The sequence below is a fragment of the Musa acuminata genome, chromosome BXJ1-2, assembly GCF_036884655.1.
Source record: "Musa acuminata AAA Group cultivar baxijiao chromosome BXJ1-2, Cavendish_Baxijiao_AAA, whole genome shotgun sequence".
In the NCBI taxonomy this organism is placed as follows: Eukaryota; Viridiplantae; Streptophyta; class Magnoliopsida; order Zingiberales; family Musaceae; genus Musa; species Musa acuminata.
Window position 1 is genome coordinate 23,904,152 of NC_088328.1, and position 16,538 is coordinate 23,920,689.

The window sequence follows — 16,538 nt, forward strand, 5'->3', positions numbered from 1 at the left end:
CCACTAGTGCTCGAACCCAATAAGGCCTTTATCGCTCAAATGACGGAAACACCCTTATGACACATGGCTAGTGTTAAGAATGAGAGAGGTCAGTTTGGTCTCTCAAAGGTATTTCTTAAACCCTAAGCGCTTTAAACCTAGAGCCCGAACTCGATACACCTAAATCCCGACGGCGGAAGAGAGGAGATCTCCACCCAGTTTGTAGGCGGCGGACATCGGCGACGAGCATGCGGCCTCCGAGGGGTGGTGGAGGGGGTTTCAGAGGCCGTGATGGGGGTTTCAGGGGCCGCGATGGGGGTCGTGGCGGTGGCAGAGGTGGGCGGTTCGGCGGGCGCGGCGGCGGCAGGGGCCGTGGAGGTGGCTATGACGAAGGCCCTCCCGCGGAAGTCGTAGGTGCATATATCGACCTCTTAATCCTCAGTTTTCTTGTGGAATAGACTTGATTATTCCGAAATGCTGTGACGATCGACGTGTATTTTTGTGTAGAGATTTCTAGTTTCCTCCACGCTTGTGAAGGAGACGCCGTCACGAAGCTCACCAACGAGAAGATACCTTACTTCAATGCCCCAATATATTTGCAGAACAAAACTCAGATCGGAAAGGTGGATGAGATCTTTGGGCCCATAAATGAAGCGGTAACTCATTTATCTTCTGAGTACTCCACGCATTTTCAGTTTGATCGTGGCTTTATCATGTCTTTTGTACCCTCCTTCAGCATTTCTCGATCAAGATGCTGGAAGGGATAATTGCAACTTCGTATTCACCCGGTGACAAGTTCTACATCGACCCTGCAAAGCTATTGCCATTGACACGATTTCTCCCCAGGCCTAAGTATAACAAATTCCAACTTTTTCGTTGATTATTTACTGACCGTCTTCGTATCTTCTCAGCATGGTGATGCGTGTTGCTTTATTATGGGTCTATTGTAGCATGTTCATATGCCCTTTATTTTCCTAGTTATGTGATTGGCATTCTTTTGACATTGGGGTAGTTTGGTGCATTTGTTTGATATTCTTTGATCTTGCTGTTGTCTTTACATATCTTCTCTTTCACGAAAAAATCGAGACAGTTGCTTGAAATGAGTTGTAGGACAATGTTCTTCAACTTATCTTGACATATTTAGATACAATGCGGATGCTTTGTAGATGTGATGTTCACTCAGGGTTGTAGAACGAGTTCCCTCTTTGAGAAAAGAGAGGTGCAAGTAGTTTGGTGAAAGGACAAAGTGAGGACTCAAAGAATGTTATTTCCTTTGCGAAATATATGCTGACAAACTCCTTTGTGCCAGATCTGTTTGGTTTTTTATTAGAATTCATAAAATTCATGTTGGAAGATTGTTTTGACTAGTTTGCTTTTGGATTTGCCATGAAGATCCAAAACAAGCCAGCTCCATTGGTTGGGGTAGCTTCCTTATGCATTTTGACATCGTCGGTGACAGTCACCATCTTATTTAGGGGGACTTTGATTTTTTGTTGTGACTATAGCTCATCAGTAGCATGATTTTCCTATTCTGAATATGGATGGTGTTCTTATCGGCTTTTGCTTTGTTTTTTCCATATGCATACTAGTATCATGTCCTCGGGAATTGCTGGAAGCTTTGTTTGAAACTAAGTGGTTTTATGCAAACAATAACTCCATTGGTATTGCTCGCACTAACTCTGTCCTAAACTGGCTTGGCTATTTAGGCTTAACACCAATGTTTCTTCACAATCCGTTTACCACACACGTATTATTATTATCTTATGATTCCCGGTTAAGATTTAGACATGGTTGCCACCTTTTCTCCCGTCTTTTCTGTTGCCTTCAGTCAGAAGTTTTACTTGAGGTGCAACTTTATTGATAGATACCAAAGGGCAAATATTGATTTCTGCTGCTTGCTATGTCTGAAGTATGTGGGTCTTAAATCAACAACTCTTAGGTCTTCATCCTAGGTTGAAATAATTTTCAAATATTTTTTTTGTTCTAAAAGGTTTGTTTGTGTTGGATTTCCTGTTGCAGGGGACAAGAAGCAACTAGAGGTGGACGTGGTGGCGGCAGAGGAGGAGGTCGTGGAGGAGGGCGCGGCGGAGGCTTCCGTGGAAGAGGTGGTCCTAGGGGCGGTAGAGGCGGGCCTCCAAGAGGAGGCGGGCGTGGTGGTTTTAGAGGCCGTGGTAGGTTTTAGGGCAAAATGCTTGCAAGCATTGCAGCAATCTTAGAGCAAAATCCCTCTGCCCCTATTCAGTTAACATCCTTTCTTCCTGCCCATGCTCAAATGCAAGTTTCACAATTCTACCGGAACAACATGGAATAGCTCCAGGATTTAGCTTTTCCCAAAAAAAAAAACAAAAAACAAAAAAACTGCACCAACTTTGATATGCTTTCATTAGCAATATTTTCCTGAGTAACTTTATGTTGTATCCTCCTAATTTCCTCGATTTTATTAAGATTTCATGTGATGGTTGGATCAGCCATAAGGCATGCCTTTTTGTAAAGCATGCCGAAACTTCCCCTGGGATCCTGCAACTTGCATTTGTTTTTACTGTCGTTTCTGGATGATGCAAGTATGATGGAGTCCTAGGTGGACTCAAGTAATCGTCGATTAGTTATATTTCTCGTATTCAAAGTTGTTACATAATACAATCGTGATGTTGGTCCGAATGAACCAAATGAATACATACAAATCCCAATTCCCTTGAGCAATGAGTTGGTCGAGTCAGCTAAATTCCTTAGTCGACAAGATCTTAAAATTGGATTGATGGGCCCTTAAAAACTCGACCCTTTTGTGAAGGGTAACCCTCCAAGAAATTGGCACATGTTTCTTGAACTGGCCAGCACATGGTTTTCTTTAGTAAAAGGCGACGATACGGTCATGAGGCTTCTACCGGTCCGGGGATAACTTGGTACGTATGATCTTGATGATAATTTTTCTTTTTAGTAATTAATAATACTAGTCATATGCATATATCTTCGTGAAATGGACCAAAACTATTCACCACTTGCTTATTCCAACCAGCGGCTCCTTCGCGTCATGTGTTCTTATCCAGCCACGCGGTCTCCTAAAAACCGCGTATTCCTACCAAAACTCGGACCGATCAACCGTCATATAAAAGGTTTCTTGGACTGGCTGAGTCATCCCTCAAATTTCTTAGGATGTGGACATCACCCGGACAGTTTTTGGGGCGTCGTTCTAAATACTAGTATTCTGAACCCAATTAATTATCAAGGCCACGTCGCCCCTCGAAATCCACTCGTGAGAACAGTCTCCACCGACGATCCCATAGCTTCCTGTACTATCAGCAGTGGCCAATGGAACCCGCAAATATTCTGCCGTTCGAGTGCATACAGCTGAGTCGTGTGACCGACTCGTCGAGCGCGGGCTGAGTTACGCGATGAAATGGTGCCACTGCCTGCGGTTGGATGGATGATGAGGGACAAACCGAATGCGATCGTATGGGACGTTTTGCCCTCCCGCGTAGCTCGCACGCGTGATTATGCACGTGTAAATCACGTGATGGATAGTGGTAACTTGTGTAATTTACGCCAAGTATGGGCCGTTTGAGTTAACGCGGACACTCGGTTCGGTCTATAACATCGGAGCGAATACTTCTTCCCCTGTCCTGCCGTCGTCGCGAAGAAAGTGGTTATCCGCCTAAACGTCGGCACGCCCGATGAAGCACATATTTAAGATTAAGCGGCACCCTCACCGATCCAACGAGATTCCCGCCCCGGCCGCCGCCGCAGCGTCGTCGTCGGCGCCGTCCACCTCCACCGTCTCCCCCTCATGCGCCTCTGACCACCGGGCCGCGGCGTCGCTGACGCCGCCCTCCCCGTCCGAGCCACCGCGGTCGGCCGCCGCTGCAGATGATCGGCAGGACTACTTATCGTCGGAGGAGGAGTTCCAGATGCAGCTCGCTCTCGCGATCAGCGCTTCCAATTCGGAGTTCAGGGGCGATCTAGATGGCGATCAGATCCGTGCGGCGACGCTGTTGAGCCTGGGGAGGGACCGCATCGAGCAAGGGAGGGAGGAGGGGACGGCAGAGTCTCTGTCACGGCGATATTGGGTGAGCTGTGTTGGTCTCGGTTTGATCTTCGTTTAGGGTTGGATTTGGGGTTTTAATAGTTAAAATAGTGGGAGTTGATTAGATAAGGAATAAAATTAACTCTAGGTTTTCTTAATGAAATTAGGGTTTATAATTCTATTTATAGTAAATATCACGCTCTGTATTGCTTACATGCATGACAATTCCTGATGTCAAATCTATGTAATTTCCGGTGGCTATTTCTCTTATGGCAAGGGCGAGGGGGACTCCCTAGCTTATAGGATTCCTTTAATTTCTTCTTCTCTGTTGGTTTGGTTTCAAGACACTGTTCTAACACGTGCTGCATCCAGGACTATAATGTACTTGACTATGGTGAGAAAGTTGTGGATGGATTCTATGACATTTTTGGGCCCTTGGGAAATTCTGCGAATCATGGAAGAATGCCATCACTACATGAACTCCAAACAAGGATTGGGGATCTAGGTTTTGAAGTTATTGTAGTCAACCGTGCGATTGACCCTGCACTAGTAGAGTTGGAACAAGTTGCACAGTGCATTTTGTTAGGCTGCCCTACTGCCGAAATTGGGCTGCTGGTGCAAAGAATCTCTGAGCTGGTTATGGAACACATGGGTGGTCCTGTAAGGGATGCAAACGACATGCTAACAAAGTGGATGGAGAAAAGTACTGAGTTACGAGCCACACAACAGACAAGTTTGTTACCAATTGGTTGCATAAGAATAGGGTTATCTCGGCACCGTGCTCTACTGTTCAAGGTTAGTTTTTCTGTTCTTTTGGGATACATTGCCATGATTTACTTTGTAGCAGCTTCAGGAATTAATGTGCGATTATATGCAAATCACCTTTTCATTGGTGGTCTTTGAAGAGTGGTATCAGATTAGCCATACATGTATGTAACTGTTTTATATTGTAACTGGGTGCATTTTCATTATTATGGATTAAGGTAAGAGAAAAGAGTGGACTGCTACATATTGCCCTGTAATTTGTATGCCTAACAAGTTGCTGGCATTATTTTTCTATAACCCTATTAAGGTCATTTAGTATGCATCATTTAAATATCTACTGAAATTTGAATGGTATGAGCATTGCATATGCCATATCATTATTGCATGGAGCTGAAATTTAGCTCAGTAAAAAGTTTATCTGAAGATTCCTTAATGAGTACCTGTAGATTTTTGTTGGGATCCTAAAGTTGTATGTCATGCAGTATAGATGCATCATGTAGCAAAAAAAAAAAGGAAAAATGTCATGCTTTCAACTTTCTAGGTAAAGAGCAAACTATATTTTGTTGTTAAATAACTATTCCTGTAAAACTATTATGTGGACAAAAAAACAATCATCATGTGATGAACTTGTCAATAAGTGGACTCTTTTTTGTTTCTATTGTGCTCGATGGATCTGTATGTCCATGATTATCTCAACATACACGAGATTTATTAGTAAGGGACAACATGTAAATAGAGTTCCCTTTTCGCTTTTACATATTTTAGTAACATTGATTTTTTGGTTCTCAATCCTACATGGTCTCCTTGACATGATAATGCAGGTTCTTGCGGATAATGTTGGCATTCCTTGCAGGCTGGTTAAAGGAAGTCACTACACTGGAGTGGATGATGATGCTGTCAACATAATAAAGTTGGCTGAAAGGTTTGTACTTATGCTATTCTACCACTCTTGAGCACTTCATTGATATTCCTTTTATTAAGTAACATTTCCTTATTGACAAGGTTGAGGCCTATATTGCCTATAACTATATTTCTCATACTTTGAGAACTAGATGGGTATTTATTTGAAGAACAAAGCTCTGAGGTATATGCATCCCGTTTGTATTTTAGCCTGGAAACTTATTTCTGACCTATATTTTGATTTGGTTTTATGTCTGGGTCCTGGCAAAACATTTCTCTATTTGGGAATCTTCTTTTTAGTGTTCATGGCTGCTTCATGTACACTGCATAACCATGTTAATACTGCTAGCATTCTTGTTAACATTTATAAATTATAACCTCATCCTATGAGAGTGAACTGTGCCTTTGTAGACATAACATTTTCTTATCCTTATAATCAGAGGTGATAAATAGTCAGATAGACCAAATGAAGAAGGGGCTGCAATGTTAACTTGAGTTCTGTTTGGGCCAATTATTTTAAATATTTTTTTAACCCCAGAAGTCCTTTTCTTGGTTTCATTTCAAACATAATCTGCAAGCTGAAAAATGCATCATGATAGTATTATTTGGTTTCCATTTTGTTACATTGGAGAACTTCTCTAATGATGAGATTTTTGTTGTCCTTGATCACATGGAAAGTATCCTCTTTTTTGCTGGCTTCCATTTCAGAAATTCCTAATCAGCTGAGTTTGTGATGTTTTAGACAACAGCTACCATATTGCAACATGAGGATCTTCTTTTCCCCTCGTCAATTCATGCCCTGATATATTAGGGATCTAAGACTAAATTCGTGTTTTTTTATTGAGTATCATAAATTTATGTTGTAATTTTGAAATGAACAATTGGAACATGACTGCTACTTGTAGTCTTTAACATTTTGCTACTGTCATTTCTGTATCAATCATTAATTTGATATTATGTTGCAGTGCTAATTATAATGCTAATATCTATTGTTCTGTTTTAGAGAATTCTTGGTTGATCTTATGGCTGCCCCGGGCACCTTAATCCCTGCAGATGTACTAAGTTTAAAAGACACTTCTTCCAATCCTAAAGTAAGCAAGAATATGAGCCCTTCAACCAGCAAACCAGAGGAAGATCATTTCAAGGATGAATTATTAGGTGGTGAACATAAAGGTGGTAATGAAGTTCCATTCTTAGATGAAAGTACGGCCTTAGATAAAAGATTAAGATATGAAAAATCAATTGTGATGCCTTCAGTTCAAAGTGATTGTAATGGTGAATCCTCTACAACTAATGGAGCTCTTTCTGGGGGAAATATGAGTTTGTGTATGCAAGACCAACCTGATCAGTTTACATCTTTGACCAGTGCAACCTGCTCAAAGCAGAAAGGGATTGTTGGTGCCGCTGTGGATGGTGATAATACCGGGAAAAGAAAGGTCAATATGGCATTGAATCCACAAAATTCTGTAGATTCAACAAATCTCTTTGCTGAACTGAACCCTTTCAGGGTAACTGGAGTTGGAGAAAGTTCTCCACATTCCAAAGCTACTGATAGTACAAATGGTGGATACCAGAGGCGAAGTGAAAAAGTTGCTTTAGGTCCTGGAAGATCCCAAGTTCCATTGATTTGGAAAGGACAATCTGCATGCAATGAAACTCGTAACACAAAACAGAATAATATTGTGGAATTGTCAGTTCCGCGGAGGAATCATGTACTGAATGCATCATCTTCTAAAATGCCTGGGCCAGCTGCAAAAGTATATTCCGGTGGTTCAACTAATGTTGCTGGCTCTTCCATCAGTTCAAACTCTGTTGGGGTAATAAGTTCTGCAAATCAAACCAGTGGCACTTCTCTAAGCATCGGCTATTCTTTCTCAGAATGTGTTGAATCAGGTAATGCTCCCGAAAAAAACCGGAATCATGAATTGGATAGTCGCCATTTTGATCTGCCAGCAGATAAATCACTTGTCTCAGTTCTATCATCTGGAGAAAAGTATTTAATGGATGACCGTACACGTGGAGTAGTTTCAAAAATGAGCCAACCACATGAACTGAGTGGACACATGAAAAATATTAACGAGAAACATGATCCGAAAAAGTGCTCTCATGATAGATTTCTGGGAACAAGTGTAAGCTCAGTTGATCAAGAATCTTCGAGTTCTTCCCAAGCCAGGCCAAGTCAGCTCGACCCAATGCTAGATGACGTGGCGGAGTGGGAAATCCCATGGGAAGATATAATAATTGGAGAGAGGATTGGATTAGGTACGTGCTTAAGATTTAACTTAACCTGTTCTCAAATCAGATTCTTATATTTTTTTTTTCAATGGAAAACTTCTATCTTCCGCAGGTGGGCTAGCAATCTATATTTTGAATATTTCATGATCTTTTTCTGTCAGATTTGTCCCTTCCATGGAAATTATGATATAATCTATCTTGCGTTTCTTTCTTCACTTGTTTCATTGTTATCTGACTCTTACTCTTCATGATATGTTTTCACATATTTATGGCACTTCTTTACTTAGTTCATATTGAATAAATTGACAACTTGTGACTTCAGTTTTTTTCCTCTTGAGTAGGATCATACGGAGAAGTGTATCGTGCAGATTGGAATGGCACGGTGAGTTGCTTCCTATGGCATATTGATATTCTAATTTCCACAAATAGCCAATGCCCAAAGTGGGTAAAAACTTGGGGGCATTCTAAGGTCCAATTATATTTTGTTTCGTCTGGGAAATGAGAAAATTCATCTTGTTTGATCAGTTTGTTTAACTTTGGTTTATGATTTGTCATCAAGTTTGTTATTCTAACTTGACCTCTTCTTACTAAGTTTGTTTAGACTAGTTTTCTGAGAAGAGCAATTCCTAGTTCTAAGATACTCCTCGTGAGTATTGGCTTTATTCCAATGATTCGTTATGGTGGCTAACCTGGAACTTTATATAGTGATTGTAATATACACATTATTTTGATGCAATTGAACATATACTTAAATAAATGTGGAGAAAGCAACTTGATCCATAAGAATTGCAGGGAAACATCATAGTTGACATACTTTGGTGTCTTCATAATATACATATACTTGGTCACCTTATCTGAGCATCTTTCATTGACTGATAAATGGGCAGAATATAACCACTTAGACATGCTGTAGATTTGTGCTTTTAGGAGTTTTTCATTTATGATGTTTCCGTCGATTCTGTGATTATTCTTTGGCTTGTGCAATATAGTCCTTGTTACTGTGTATGGTTTAGGTGACAAAATTTCATGTCGAATATGGTCGATGAACATCATTTATATGGTTCTGAAGTAATCTAGGCCCTGGTAATACTAGGCTGGTTGTACGTGAAATCTTGTTATACTCATATTGCTTCTAGGAAGGGAAAAGGGGTCTAGTCATGAAGGACAAAATGAGACTTTTTAATATAAATGTTTCCTATCTCAAACGACACAAATAATTTCAATCTTTGGTGGACTTAAAAGTACCAGCCCATGCTCTTTTACCATGTAATTTGGTGAATATATAGCTCTGATAAAAAATGGGGACACCAACTTCTTGTCATTTGGGACCTTGATGAGTTTGGTTCACTGTCACCTTCTCACCAATGGACTCTGGTAGCAACTTTTTTTCATAAATGCAATTACATTTCAAGCAGGAAGGACTCATCTAGCAATGGTCGGTTCCCATTTCCTTTGAAGAGCAAGCATCCTGAGTGGGTTTCTTGCTCACAGATTAAGTTGGTAAGTTTAAGCCTTTAAGAGATAGATAGGGACAGAGAAGTTTCAAAGAGACTGATACCATATAGCATGCTGTCATTGACAAAGAGCTAGTGTAGATTTTTTATAGGGACATGAACACAATGGCTTAAGTCATGCTTATAGACATGCATCCTTTGCCGGTTTTATGTTATATCTAGATGTACACACTCCAAGTATATGAATAAAAACAAACACGTAACTTAGATCATTGAGATTCTTATATTCATATTAACATTCATGTGGTTGTTTTCTAATACAGGAAGTAGCTGTGAAGAAGTTCCTAGACCAGGACTTTTATGGGGATGCTCTGGATGAATTCCGAAGTGAAGTATGTGAATATTTCTATACCTCATTGTTTTTCATGCATGCTTGCTTGCTGAACTTTGAACCTGAAATAACAATAGATGCTTCTACTAATTTAATTATTTGTCATCTAGGTACAAATAATGCGGAGGTTGCGTCATCCAAATGTTGTTCTTTTCATGGGTGCTGTAACTCGTCCCCCTAACCTATCTATTGTTTCAGAGTTTCTTCCAAGGTGATATACAGGTCCTTTCTTTATATGCATAGGACAGGAGTTTGGCCTGAGTTAAAATGTTTGTCTTTATATGCTAAATTGTTTTATTGAGCAAGGAATTTCACTATTGATATTTAATTAGTCTTAAATCTTTCATTTTTTTTCTTAATGGAAAATGCTAAGTCGATGTCACACTCCATCTGTTGTAACAATCTTTGTCTGTTTATGTGTATATACCTTAAAAATACAAATGTGCTTCATGTTAGATAATATCTGACATCAGTTAGATACATGTTCATACACTACATAGAGAAGGAAGGGTGATGATACTGAATAGTAGAGGGATTATCTTTTTAATCGGATGGGCCTCATCCTATGCATATCAACTGCTATACATAGCAGAACTATACATGTTTCTTTTCCTGTGCATATACATTGTCTACATATGTCGACTGAAAGCATTTTACAAGACGTGGTAATTGTATTGTGTTTCTACTCCTGCAAATGGATTATTTAGTTGCTACTTATGTTATACTTAGTCTTCAACTTTGGTAAGATGCTTGTCATTTCAATTGGTTTTGCTAAGTTTGCCATGTCCCTGCACTAGTGCAATTTGGCCTTTGATATTGTTTTTTGTTCATACCTATGTTATCACATATTTATTGATGTTAGTCTCAGTGTGGTGGATATTCATTGGAAACCGAATATTTTCACTTATTATTTAGGACTCCATGGCTATGCTGCTTTTTATCATGTGGCTTTTGTTCATTTGCTAATGGTCCCATTGATTGAAGTCTTATCAGCTAGGGGTGTGTGGTGCCATGGTGCAGAAAAACAAATAATTTTGTTTAGTGATTTCATTTTGGCACAGCATGGTTTTAAATTTTGTTGGCACACTGTGTGCCCACAACCAAAGCAGTCATACCTGAACTCAAACGGACCTTGCAAGCTTAGGATGGCTGACTAAGGCCAGTTGTGAGTTGTTTTTTGGAAATAAATTATATAGAATTGAACCCTAGTATGAAGGAAAAATATGCTTGATTTGAACCTGACTTGACCTGCCAACAACTCAAAATTTCATAACTTGGAACCTACAGACATTCCCATGGGTCATCTCAAATGGGTTGTGTTCTAGTAGGATTGGCTTGAGAGCAACTTTGCTACCTCTACCTTAGTTATGGTGTCTTGATATATATGGGGTCTGTGCCATTCGGTACAAGTTAACATTGCCCATAAGTGAGTGTTAGCAGACCATAAAACACTTTGTCTGTACAACATGGTCAAAGTTCTCTGAGACTCAGAATTGTGTACTTCTTAGCTCTTTTCTTAAACATTGTCATGTGCAACTTGTACTACTGAAATTTGCCTTTTTGATCACTTGGGATGTTCTTATTCTTTGCATCAAAGAAAACAATGTTAAAAATGTCTTGTTATACTTATGGAGGCACATCGCTGCCTTGCTTAGTGATCAGTAAGCAAGAGAGATAGGAGGAAGCAATTTTCTAGATGAGGAATTTTTTGAAAACTTATACTGTCCATAGATTTGCTTTATGCTTGGCCTTTTATGTTGTATTTTCTAGGCACAACCATCATTCTTCTAATTGGTTTCTAAGAATATTTGTTTCTGAAAAAACAAATGCTTGCTTGTAAGTAACTCGTTTTTCTCTTAAATGCTAATTTATTAGCCTTACTTTAGATTTATTCTTTCATATTTTTCAAGTTAATGTTTTTTTTTTGTTCAAACAATTTTTATACTTGTTTGGAACGGAAATTTCAGAGGAAGCTTGTACAGAATTCTTCATCGTCCTCATTGTCAAATTGACGAGAAGCGCAGGATAAAAATGGCCCTTGATGTGGTATGACTGCCGAATAGTTGCATCTCAAGCTTCTTGATTGCTTATATTATGTAGTTTTTTATAATAATTTTGTTTCATAGGCCAAGGGAATGAATTGCTTGCACACCAGTGTGCCTACCATCGTGCATCGGGATCTTAAATCACCTAACTTATTGGTCGACAAGAATTGGACTGTAAAGGTATGTAATGGTGTTAAACCTTATCCCGTTTGTTTCTTTTCCACTGATCTATGTTGCCTTATTTTTCATTAGTTAAATAGCTGAAATGTCCCACTAAAAAAATTATTCAAAAGTTAACAATGATAAGGCATAGTGCTGTACAATTTCTTTGTCAACAAAATATTCATGATCAACTTGGTTGACACAAACTCTGATGGTATTGTCCGTTCCAGCTCCTTCTTTAATTTCGTGATATTGCTTATTACATTTTTTTCTCTTTTAGCAGTATACCGTACTGCTAGATATCAGTTAAACTGGAGATGGAATTCTAAATAACATGGACAAATAAGCTCCTTTAAATTACAATGGAGTTTTAAATACCATGCCTAGATGAGTGCCTTTCTCACGTGAAATTTAATTCTTGTAGAAATTAGTTGACCATTATGCCATCAAATTACAGTTTTTTCAATCCCGCACTTTCAGGTTTGTGATTTTGGCTTGTCACGCTTGAAGCATAGTACATTTCTATCATCAAAATCCACAGCTGGGACGGTAAGAATTATTACTTTTGTTGCTTATGACTTTTGAAGCTAATGTTGAAATGAATATTTCTAATAATATTTATTGTTAATAGAATGGTGTAACATGAATGTGCATAAGCAAATTGTCATAAATATACTGCATACCACATATCTCTCTGTGAATTAGATGAGACATACCTGTGACTCACAGCAGGTGGATCTCATGAGAGAGGCAAGTAGTTAAGGGAGGCAATTGCAGATGCCTCTTAATCATGACAAAACAATTAATTAACTGTCGCTATTATTCTCTGTTTTCTTATTAACTCTTTTTTTCTTTGATCTGATAGCCTGAGTGGATGGCACCAGAGGTGTTGCGCAATGAAAAATCCAATGAAAAGTGAGTTTCCTGATTAATGCCATCAATAGATACAAGATATTTCACAACTTTAGTGGATAATTTTATCACAGATTCTTCAGGAAGCATTCTGTAATTTATGTTGCTTTCCTAGATCTTGCGCCATGACTCAGTCATCAATTGTTTCTGAATTTCCAGTTCATTGCAAATCCACATACAGATAAAATACAGCTGCATAGTTTAAAATTTAGCCATATGATTCTGTTCTTAATTTTGAGCAATAGGATTATGCAAATTTAGACACTTGGTTTGTTTCGTATTATCTTCGGTCTAGTTGCAAGCTCTACCAAGGAGGTTGTATGAAGCCTATATAAAAAGGTAGCTCAAATCAACGACAATGCAATATATGTGTTTCTGATGATAAGTGGTGGGGTCAAACAAATTTGTAATCCATCTTGTTAGATTTTGTATATATTCCCAATAAAAGACCATTTGAATCCAGGTAAGTAGAATTATGATCTTGAACTCTTTATTTTCATTCCTATGTTGACTGAGGTGACATCTATAGTGTGGACCAATAAATAAGAGCAGACCTGTTTACCCTTGCATGAATGGCAAATAAAATTTTTTTTGTATCTGCAGCTTATTCTTGTATAACATATTTCAAATGTCAGGGTAGGGGATGACGATGTAAAATCTTGACAGCCCATCTAGTCGCTTGGCATATGAAGTTTTTTAACTTTAAATAGGTGGTGAGGGTGCCTGCAGTCTGTTGGAGTATATGTTTACATGGCATTGACATGGTGGACTATTGGTGATTACAAGATCTATCTCTATGTTGTTTTAGCTTATGAGTTTTGGGGGCACCATTCTTTCTGATGGTAGTTCTGAACCATCGGCTGCAAATAGAATATTCTCCTTTTTTCTCATATCGAAGTTTTCCAGCATAAATGAAATGACAAGTAGTATGTGCCTAATGTATCTGGAAGTTGAAAACTTTAGTTCTTAACAAACTTCATTAAATATGTGAATAATGATGGAGTCAGCAATAAATCTAAATTCCATCTATTTGGCGGATGCACGAGTTCTTTTTAACCAGCAAAAGGTCTATTGAAGTAGTCGTACTATGAGTTGTCCAAATCGCTTATTGTTTAAGGCTTCCAATTCCTTTCACCACTGGTGTGAACTGACTCACCTCATCCAACTGATGCATTTAGCTCTTTTATGGATGTAATGATAGGCCAAGGTATTTTGGTACTAAATCTAATTCTATCTTAGTTTTGGTGTAGCAGATTTATGGTACAGAATGGTTCTTGCATTCATTTTCCAACCATTCACCTCTTTCATGTAATCGATGTGGAATTTTGCAGATGTGATGTCTATAGTTTTGGAGTAATCCTGTGGGAACTTGCGACGCTGCGGATGCCATGGAGCGGAATGAACCCAATGCAAGTGGTTGGAGCTGTTGGATTCCAGGACCGACGGCTTGACGTCCCAAAAGAAGTTGATCCCTTGGTTGCAAGGATCATTTGGGAATGCTGGCAAACGTAAGCTCCAAACCTGAAATTCCTATTTGAACCTTCTATTTTTATATGCAACAACCGACTTCCTTGAGGAATATTTGAATGGTTCGTCACGTCAAATTTAAGGCGTTCCTTTAGATTACCACCTGTAGCCCTGAACTATATTTTTCAGAGTAGGTTAGATTGATCCTATTCTATGATGCATCTATGGTGCCTTGTAATGCAATGCAGAGTTCTAACTGTCTCATTTAGCTTAACTGCTCCTAGTACTCTGGTCCAGTGGTTTAGTTTCTCTTACAAAGGAATTCAAGCCTCTTGTTCTAATTAGTTTAGCCACATATATTCCTAACTCTGGTTTGAATGGTTTCTTACCAGGGATCCAAGCCTGCGGCCCTCGTTTGCACAACTGACAACTGCTCTGAGGTCCCTACAGCGGCTTGTCATTCCATCACATCAGGAGACACAAAGCCCTCCCATGCCACAAGAGATATCAGTGAACCTGACGCCTTGATCACTAAGCATACTAGGTGACTTTCATGGGTTGGCTCTGGCCATAGTCGACTCTCCTTGTGGCTCTCTTGCTGCCGTTGCAAAAAAAATTTTCCGTGGCAGTCTGTACAGTGAAGTCAAAAGCCTTGTGTTATGTATAGAAAGAAAATTGCAACCTGTTCTTTGTTAACTGTGTTTGCAAGCCGAAACCGGCCATCTTTTATGGATAACACCCCTGTATGAGGGTGAACAGTGCATAGTTTTACTTGACGGGGTGTATGAGGGTGAACAGTGCATAGTTTTACTTGATGGACTGTAATTGTATCTGTACTCTCTTTTATCATAAATCTGTTGCATAATGTGTAAACTATGAACTTTCTTACATTGCTTTTATTTTTCTTGGAGTTAGACTAGAATAGAACCATCAGGCATAGAAAGTCTGATCCATCCCGCATATATGATCAATTTGCTACAGCCTACAATATGCAACATAAGCAAGCTTTCACAGATCATAATGACACAAAAAGAGCAGCGACCGTGAACAACTATGGTGCTTGAATCAGCAACAAAGTCTTGTCATTAACTGCACAGCTAATCGAAGTCGAAGTCTGGCATTGACATGCCTGGCTATGGTCCATGGGGATAAGACCTTGCACATTGTCCAGGCATGTACCATCACAATACCGAAAGAGACATCCATTTTGGCGGTGAACGTGCGTGTGCCAACAAATCGTTTAGGTCAAAACATGCAATAATTGAAGGAGGTGGACCGATGGGCTGCTCTCTTCTGTCATGTTCCATACGGTGATGATGAGAGCTGCCGTCAACCTAACCTCCATAACAACAACATACTGTGTATCAAGCGAAAGACCTGCATCAGTCCCCCAAAAGCGATATGATCGAAGAGGATAAAGTTGAAAAGAGTTTCATGCAGTCGTTTGAACACCAACTCGAAGGAGAGGGAGGGGATTCTGACGAGGGTGATCTTGTCACTGCATGATGCATTTCAGGGGCAACGGTACCACACAAGTGTGTATGACTTTTCTTAGAGAGAGTTGGTGTGATACCGGTAAGGACGAAGGGGCGTGGTTGGATCCACCAAAACTAATGATAGATAGAGCCCATACAGCTAGTAGTGGCTCTATCGTGAGGAAATGGGCACTCTCTGCCTTTACCAAATTCTCTCATAAGAGACTTTTGCACGATGGGATAAAGTTACACACAAGTGTTCTTGGAGTGGCTTCTCTCTCCTAGTTTCTCAATTTCTAAGGACGAACAGGCAAGGTTGGATCCACCAAACTCATGATGGAGCACATACGGCAAGCGAATGGCTGTGTTGTGAGGAAATGTGCACAGTGCCCCTCGGTGACCTCTCCGAGCAGTAATCTGTTCCGACACATGCACTGACCACCGGTGCATGTTGGTGAAGTGAACTACCTTTTCTTTCTCTTAACAAGAAAAGTGGTCTCAAAGATTTGGGCAAAAAGACAATGCTTTCTTTATTCAAAGTTGATGGTTTTCAAGGATATATGCAATCGATAGAGCTTTAATGTGTATGGAACACACACAATATTTCTTACACCACATCAGATATTCTGCTTCAACAATCCAATTTGGGTCTTCACCAGCTGCAATTATCGTCGTCTTTTTCAACATGTTACACCATTGCTGCAGACAAATCTTTTTCAGCAGCTGCATATGACC

General features: G+C 39.6%; 2 protein-coding genes across 2 annotated transcripts; both read left to right on the top strand.

Annotated features, from left to right (window-relative positions):
• The first annotated feature begins 162 nt into the window (after positions 1 to 162).
• LOC103975995 (putative H/ACA ribonucleoprotein complex subunit 1-like protein 1) lies at positions 163 to 2,446 on the top strand. Its single transcript, XM_009391158.3, has 4 exons — positions 163 to 393; positions 487 to 635; positions 716 to 831; positions 1,999 to 2,446. The coding sequence occupies exons 1-4, from the start codon at positions 228 to 230 to the stop codon at positions 2,159 to 2,161; spliced, it is 594 nt and encodes a 197-aa protein (XP_009389433.1). The 5' UTR covers positions 163 to 227; the 3' UTR covers positions 2,162 to 2,446.
• A 1,138-nt stretch (positions 2,447 to 3,584) lies between these two features.
• On the top strand, positions 3,585 to 15,216 carry LOC135601081 (serine/threonine-protein kinase EDR1-like). Its single transcript, XM_065094174.1, has 13 exons — positions 3,585 to 4,040; positions 4,370 to 4,792; positions 5,584 to 5,684; positions 6,666 to 7,924; positions 8,239 to 8,279; positions 9,675 to 9,743; positions 9,853 to 9,953; positions 11,710 to 11,788; positions 11,869 to 11,967; positions 12,430 to 12,498; positions 12,815 to 12,864; positions 14,193 to 14,369; positions 14,721 to 15,216. The coding sequence occupies exons 1-13, from the start codon at positions 3,648 to 3,650 to the stop codon at positions 14,854 to 14,856; spliced, it is 2,997 nt and encodes a 998-aa protein (XP_064950246.1). The 5' UTR covers positions 3,585 to 3,647; the 3' UTR covers positions 14,857 to 15,216.
• The last annotated feature ends 1,322 nt before the right edge of the window (positions 15,217 to 16,538 follow it).

Coding starts and splice junctions, on each gene's coding strand:
- LOC103975995 (XM_009391158.3), top strand. CDS start 228: ATGCGGCCTCCGAGGGGTGGTGGAGGGGGTTTCAGAGGCCGTGATGGG. Junction 636..715: donor TTGGGCCCATAAATGAAGCG/GTAACTCATTTA, acceptor ACCCTCCTTCAG/CATTTCTCGATCAAGATGCT. Junction 832..1,998: donor CGATTTCTCCCCAGGCCTAA/GTATAACAAATT, acceptor TTCCTGTTGCAG/GGGACAAGAAGCAACTAGAG.
- LOC135601081 (XM_065094174.1), top strand. CDS start 3,648: ATGAAGCACATATTTAAGATTAAGCGGCACCCTCACCGATCCAACGAG. Junction 7,925..8,238: donor TGGAGAGAGGATTGGATTAG/GTACGTGCTTAA, acceptor CCTCTTGAGTAG/GATCATACGGAGAAGTGTAT. Junction 12,499..12,814: donor CAAAATCCACAGCTGGGACG/GTAAGAATTATT, acceptor TTGATCTGATAG/CCTGAGTGGATGGCACCAGA.